Genomic DNA, 7,804 nt, shown 5'->3' with positions numbered 1-7,804 from the left:
CAATTCTCGAAGCTCAAGCGTGCAATGAGGCGCTCGCACTTGCCATCGACCTACATGTCCAGTCCGTGTGTGTGGCTCCGGATTGTCTGGAAGTAGTGACGAGTATACAAGATGAAACATGCCGGTATCATGCTATCTTGCAGGACATCAAGCACCAAAAAAGGTCTTTTCAAGATATCAAGTTTATTCATGAAAATAGGAAACACAACGGAGAGGCCAGTGCTTTAGCAAAGGCAGCTGCCTCTCTTCCTCCCGGGCACCACGTGTGGCTTACTAGTTTGCCCGATATTATCTGTATCCCTATGTGTTTGAACGTCTAATAAAGGATGCAGTTTGCTAAAAAAAAACTATTCCTTTAACTGCTGGGATAAGAAAGCTCAAAACTTCAAATTTTTGGTACTCTGACTAATGCAGTTAGCATGTTGCAAATCAAACATATTACTTCCGTCCCAAAGTCCCATAATATGTCCCAGGGAATACTAACTTTGTATTAAATCAGCAACACTTATTTTAGGATGAAAGAAGTATATCTTATTTTTCAAAGTGGTTTATGAACTCCAACTTATTGACATATTAGCTCAGGCAATTAGCATGTGAACGGGGGAAGTATTACACATCACACAAATAGTCATATGTTTCTATGTAGAAGTTAGACATTTCACAGTAGTCTTCAAAGAATGGTGCCTTACACCGGTGCCATTGAAATTTCGTTTACAACACACATTAGGACTCAAAAGGCGTGTAACATTCATTAATGCGATTGAATTGTTTGGTACAAACGTGAAACGATTTATTTGCTTTGGCAAACATACACTCCTGCATCGTTCAGTTCAAGCGACTGATCAGTACACACGATGGGTATGGTATAATGTTACAGATTCCTGTAGTAGTCTACTCATATTCACTAGTATACAAATAGTCCCTATTCATGATTATAGGCCTTGAATCCCTGACATGCCCGTCCATACTATTATCTACAAACAACAACTTACATAGCGATACAAGAATTCCTGAACTGATATATGCCTTTAATCAAAGGGGTCGATTCGAGGATCATGCTCACTTGCCATTGCCATCCCTGTACAGAGGCATGTGGGGCACATCACCTGTAAACATATCGTTACATGTCATGTTTCGTTTGAGTCTCAAAACCAGATAGCATGCAGGGTAGCATGTAACATACTCATACGAGCCAATATTAATTAGAATTTTGTGTGTGTTGATTCAGAAACAGGGTGGTGTGTTCAGTTCAGCATGCAAAGGACTGCTTTACCTTTCCTGCGCCAGAGCAGTTTGGACATCTCTCGGTTTTTGGTGCTGATAAAGGTTGATCACCATCACTGAATGTCGAAACAGGCTCAGTAAGCACAACAGCTCCCGTGCTTGAACAGCGGGCACAAGCCAGATACCCTACAGCAACATCATGGAATCTCCTCAGTGAGTTTAAACTTAAAGCTATCAAATAGCCACCCAAGTATAAGGGATGCACAATAAGCTATCATGTATATGCAATTATAGCTACTATCTCTTATCAATCCATCTGAGATTTGTTCCCTGTTTGATCTTAGACTAAGCAGGCAATGAACTAAGTTTACCCGTCTCGGATTTGAAACTGGGTTTAGACGGTGTAATATAATTTTGCACTAAATTATCACTGCCAACATTAAGTATTATGTGGAATCTTCCCCATTCCGTGCATATATGATAAGAGTTCTCTGAGAGGGGGAGGGGGTACCAGTTCCTAAACAATATTTGCACCGTTTATGCTCCTGTTGCTTGACATTGTTTATCTCAACAACCATTAGGGCGGAGATAACTCCGACTGCTCCACCTGAGAAGGATGCCACAATAGGATCTACCTGGCTACAATATCAGATAGACAAATGAATGAAAGGACAGTAAATAATCATTCAAATTCCATAGTTAAAAGATGCTTCATAAATTAGACTAGATCATGCAACTGTGATGGCACCTCAGTTGCATAGGCAAATGAACATTTCGAATGAAATCTGCATAAGATGTGCCTCCTATACCAAGTTTAAGTTCCAGCTGCAGGGAGAGCACATCAAGTTGTTACACATCCACCATGTTGTTTCATGATGAGATCAGTTAGAGTACCAACAATTGCCAATCCAAAATCGAGAATGTAACTTACAATTGGTGCAAGAAATCCACCAAAGACCATTATTGCAGCAATGAGAGAGAAACATGTAGCATAGTAGACCTTCAGATTAGCTGCACTCTGTTTACAAGAAAGTAATGGTAACTAACTGATTTCGAGATTCAAGTTCAATACGTTATTATGTCATGGAGTGTAAAGTATTAAAATGCTGTTGCATAATAGCTTTGGGTCTGGTAAGGGCCTACTAACCAGGGGAGGCAAAAACGGTATGAATGATGGAAAATCTGGGAGTTCTCCTTCAGGCTCTTCATTTGAGATTCCAAGTTCAGCATTTTTTATTCTTTGTTGTATTCTCAATCTGCGAATCTGTGTGAAAAGAGAGAGGAAAATATGATGCCAGAATGCATATGATAGTGGCTTTGACATTATTGCATAGCAGAACTCACTCGAAGGCATAATTAAAAGAAGCCAAGCTGAATCATAAACAGAAAGAAGATACACTAGAAGGGCAAAAACTAATCCTAAAGGATCCATGGATGTTCCAAACTAGTTCCAAGTTTGTTGTACCTGCACGGTTTGCACCATCCTTGGATAGCGTAGTTCAGCCTCACAAGTTCTAGCTCATTAGTGAACTAAAAAATCAAGTACTAGCATGTGGATTGCCATTTTAGCTAACATGGTTACCAATTTACAAGTCTTAAAACTATATCCTGTCCTCCAGTACTTCAACTTTCTGACAAGCAAATTGTATACGCAAGCTCACAAGCAAGCAGTAAATATTGATTGACAAAAATAACACAAAACCAACACACCTCCTCCATATGCAAGAATATCTTGTTCCGGCGGCTCCTGATATTATCAAGAATCTCCTGCAAATCTAGCTTATCAAAATCTTGAACTGTCTCAGGCCCTTCAATGATGCAAAACCTGCAAGCCAGAACAAGCAATGCTCAACTTGAGTTGCCCCAATCATTACTGCACCTAAATCTCCAGTCCCCAGAAGTTCAAGAACAGAGTCATGGTTATCCCATATGCTAGATTGGCAGATAAGGCTATATGCTGCCCAAGCATGTTCCTATATGTAGCTACTAATTTATTTTACTCCTGAATCTGATTGGCATAATCGTAGCGACGCATCACGATTCACGGGCACAACCAGCACCCAAAGCTACCAACTGCTCACAAAATAGATCAAATAATCAGTACCCTGAGGAGGAGGAGGCGGCAGCGGCCGCGGCCGCGGCCTGGTCGTCCCCGGCGCCAAACGGCGGGGGTGTCGACGACGACGACGGCAGGTCAGGGGAACCGCCGGGAGCCGCGGCGGAGGCGGCGACCCGCCACCTGCGGGCGGGGAGCGGGGGACGCAGCCGGTCAGCGTAGGCGCGCGGCGGCCGGAGCCTCCCGGGGCTCAGGCCGCTGCAGGCTAGCATGCGGCCGGAGCAAAGCATCGCCGGCGATGCTCCCCGTTGGAGCTTCCAAATCAGAGGTGCCTATCCGTGGATGAATAGGTCGATGGCGACGGATCGGAGGTGAGATTGATGGACGGATACGTTAGATATATCGAAGAAAATTGGGGATTTGGAGCGAGGAAGAAAAGCAAGTGGTGGCTCTGAAGAGTTCTGATCGGCGGAGTGGGGAAGAGGGGAGAGCGTCGCGGCAGCAAGTAGTGGAGCTCAAATTTTCTATTCAATTTCATTTTCTTTTTCTGTAGGAAGAGAATGATAGTGGTAGATGGAAACGAAGGTGATCCACAAATATCCGTGATTAGTGGATTTATGATGGTTGTGCACCATGCGAAAACGCGACGCCTAGCAACACCGGTCAAAACTAATCAGTGTTTTTTTATGTTGACGGGCTAAGATGGTGTTTGGTTCTCTGGTCCTAGATTTTCTAGTCCCAACTAAAAAGTCTCTAGTCTCTAAAGGCATCTTCAATAGAAGACGCTAGTACCAGGCGCCAGGGTAGAAATCCCGTCCGTTTCATCAGATTCCCACCCAAATCCTGACTTTTTGTTAGCGCCGGCGCAAAATCAGGCATCAAGCGCCCCAGCTTTTTCTCATCGCCGTTCTGTTTTATTTTGAACTAGGTAGCGCCTGTCCTTTTGCGGTTAGCGTTGGAGAGGCAGATTCTAACACGAACGCTTAGCCAAAAATCCTTCTCCTAAGCGCCTATTCAAGCGCTTGGCATTGTACATGCCATAAAAGTCCTTCCCAGTTTGTTTCCAGAGACTAAAAAGTTCCTAGTCCCTTCCTAGAGGTTATTAAATGATCATGTTGCTCCTAGTATATAGAAAAATAACAATCAAACAACATGGGGTGGCGGGCCAATGGGTGCATAGAGGGACATTGTTGGAAAAGTCTCAAAAAACTCTCATTGAGAGTCTTCTTCATTTAGTCCCAAATGCCTAGTTTAGTCCCTAAAAAGTCCATCCCGTTTGGTAAAAAAGTCTTTAAGAGAGATTTTTTCTAGTCCCTACACAAGAAAGTCCCTGAAAACAAACACCCCCTAAATGCCCGGCAACGTTTCTTTTGTTTTCTGCAAGAAACGCATTGCCTAAGTTCTGTGAAAGTTTTACTCTCCTATTTGTAAATGGAAGGATTAGTGCAATAGTCTAATTATAGAAGTGATGGCATCGCAATTAGTGTTATGACTGCATGTGATGATGAAAGTCTAATAAGAAGGTGCAGCCCTAATCTTTTGGTCAACCGTGTTCATATTTTTGCAATTTATCTATCCGTGAAGCATTTTGCATTATTAAGTGATTTGCGGTTGTAATATTTGATAAAGAAATTCTGAAGGAAGACTCTTCTATAGGTTTTAAGTCCCAGTATATTAGCAATTTTTAATCAAACACTTGAATGCATTGACGGATAGCAAGAAACAAGGAGCATTCAGATTCACATAAGAAAGTGGAATGATTGAACTTGAGAGAAAGGTCTTTTTAACTGGATAGAGTATTGCTCATTGTCAATGTCGTTGATGGATATCAGGATTTGCCTAGGTCCGGTCAGATCTAAAGGGCATTTGCATGGCGTGTGTCACTACTGCAGGATGCTGCTAACGCGACACTATGATCAGAGATCCTTTGACGAAACTGTGTGCGATGCATTAATCGCAAACGGTGATGTAAAAAACCCGTTAAAAAAGATGCAAAACATTTACGATGAATGATACATCAAACACAGGTCAGATTTTAGTTGCGTGTGCAATGAGGGGCATACGGTTGATCTGTACGATCTGTTTGCGATGAGACAGAAGAACAGAAACGGGCAGCCAAATCAAGGTGTATGCGATATACGGCATACAATTCACTTCGATGAACCGTTTGCGATGAATGAGGTGAACACAAACGATTCGGCGTAACAAGATGTGTGTGATACCCGGCAAACAGGTTGGTAATCAAAATTGTGTGCGATCATTATAGACAGTCCATACGGTCTTTTGTGAATTGTGTGCTCGTCAGGGCACACAGTTCAACAAAGCAATATGTTGGCGATAATGTAGAAAATCTCTGTCAAATACATAATACTAACCTTCTGCGATGAGATTGACAGGATAAACAGAGATATATACAATCTGCTTAATTTAGTCCTTCTTCTTGTTGTTGTTATTGGATGGCCCCGCAACATTGTCTTGGCGAGGACGCTTCTTGCCGCTGACCGTTGGCTTTTCATCGCCGCCGTCGTCGTCATCGTCGTTGCTGTCGTCGTCGTTCTCCTCCTCGTTCGACCATTCCTCCTCCTCCTCATCGTCGTCCTCTTCTTCATCCTCCGACGGCTCCTCGTTCGTCCGGTTGTCGTCTGACGACTCCAGAGGCGGCATCCCTTCCATAAACCAGATATAATCGAGGCCTGGGCTCGACGCCGGACTCATGAAAGACGAGCAGGATGATTCCGATGTTGACCTATCAACGGGCGCCAGACTGCTGGCCAAACCGTCGTCCTCGTTGTCGCTCGACACGGCTGCAGAGTGTGTGCCAGTGTGTAGCGCGGCCTGCCAGGGACAATGAAGATGGCGGACACTTAAGCGGGGTATGCAGAGAAGAGGAACTGCCAATTGAAGCGGGGGTTGACGTATTATCTAACCGATGATATAATCAACCGCAATTATTTGTACCCAGTCGCTCCAAATTCCCGGGGTTGTGCAGGACTCCTATTGGCTATTTGACTGGTTTCCTTTTTCAAGACAAAAACAAGGAACGAGTTTTGGGATTATGCATAGGTACCGGTACGAACGAAGTAGGACAGTTGGCAAGCAATACATTGAGCTCTTCTTATTGGTAAAGCCAGTAATAATCAAACTAGAAAGAAAAAAAACAAAGAAAAATATCTGCACGAATCTTCACGTAACATCAATGGCATAGGACCTAGATGTGCATTACTTAGAGCACATCTAGATGTGCTTTAGCAATACTGTCAAACAAAATCCCTAATCATCATTGCAAACAGCACATAGAACATGGCTAATGCGACAACCACAACTACACATGCTAGTTGCTTCTTGTCTCTTTCTTTCATCGGTTGCCTGTGATTGATTCTTTCTTGCTTCATCGTACTGATTGTACATTTCAAATCAACTAGTTTCTTCTTTAGCTTTACGCTATCTTCTGTGAGCTTGGTGATAACACTCCGAGCCCTGTCATGCCATTCTTCATACAACCAGTTAACAAAGGCACAAGCCTCATATCCCTGCCAATGTTAAATAGCATTCTGGATGAGCGATGACATTAACTGAAGTAAAATGATGAACTTAATTAGCACTAACCTCTACGGGGCAACTGAGAAACCGCCTACCAATGTCAAATCTCTCCGTGCATACACGTCGAGCGGGAGTGTGCCCGTGCACACAACTCAGCTTTGGTACTTCTCGGTGGAGCAAAAATCGGAGTCTAACTAGTGTTGCGGGAGTCTGGAGTCATGCTCCGGATCCGGCGGCAAATCGCTTTCCTAGGGGGGTCATTCAGGACGGATTCAGCAAGGAGCTATACTTTGGACATGCTAAAATAGATCGGGATAGATTGGAACCTGACAGGACGATTCGGATCCGTAGTACACCTGCCTTCTGATGACCTTAGGCAAGTGCTCGGCGGCGATACGAGCAGGAGCAGCCGCACCGAAACCATCAGCACCACTCGTCTGCATTCCCCCAATGTCAGCGCCACGCGAGGGTATTTGGAGGCTATGTAGGGATTTGGGGGAAATGGGGAAACTGTGGAGATAAGCTAACAGTTAGGAACTACTTATGGCACTATATGTTGTATACGGCACACTGTTTATACATGTCGTTTGTGTGTTAGGTATTACAATGTCACACACGATTTCCCCACCAAACCGTGTGAGAAGACAACGTAGGTTAGACATGGTTGCCGTTACATAACCGTATGTGATGTACTACACTGTCCATATAATTGAGTTACGGTGAGATATCGTGTAAATAGCCGCTCTGCAGATATCCGTAAAAAAACAGCCGCTATGCGTATAGAAATGGCGGTGGCGGCCTAGGCAGCGGCTACCGGAGAAGAGGTCAATCCTCGGTCGATGGGCGGTGGCGGTGTCATAGGAGGTCAATCCTCGGTCTGCTGCGGGAGATAGGAGGAGCTCAACCATCGAGGTCGGCGGCGGCATGATTTGAGCACATCCATCGCGGTCGATGGCGGGATAGTGGAGGTCGAACTTCAGGCGG

The 7,804-nt window shown here is 44.2% G+C and overlaps 1 protein-coding gene across 1 annotated transcript; it reads right to left on the bottom strand.

Moving 5' to 3' along the window:
• Positions 1-723: 723 nt before the first annotated feature.
• On the bottom strand, positions 724-3,778 carry LOC125513515 (protein ORANGE, chloroplastic-like). Its single transcript, XM_048678646.1, has 8 exons — positions 3,329-3,778; positions 2,935-3,049; positions 2,372-2,488; positions 2,156-2,242; positions 1,973-2,049; positions 1,736-1,863; positions 1,274-1,410; positions 724-1,106 (listed from the first exon to the last, which is right to left on the bottom strand). The coding sequence occupies exons 1-8, from the start codon at positions 3,568-3,570 to the stop codon at positions 1,029-1,031; spliced, it is 981 nt and encodes a 326-aa protein (XP_048534603.1). The 5' UTR covers positions 3,571-3,778; the 3' UTR covers positions 724-1,028.
• Between the last annotated feature and the right edge of the window lie 4,026 nt (positions 3,779-7,804).

Source organism: Triticum urartu, chromosome 6 (genome assembly GCF_003073215.2).
Source record: "Triticum urartu cultivar G1812 chromosome 6, Tu2.1, whole genome shotgun sequence".
NCBI classification, from domain to species: domain Eukaryota; kingdom Viridiplantae; phylum Streptophyta; class Magnoliopsida; order Poales; family Poaceae; genus Triticum; species Triticum urartu.
This window is presented reverse-complemented; position numbering and strand designations above follow the sequence as displayed.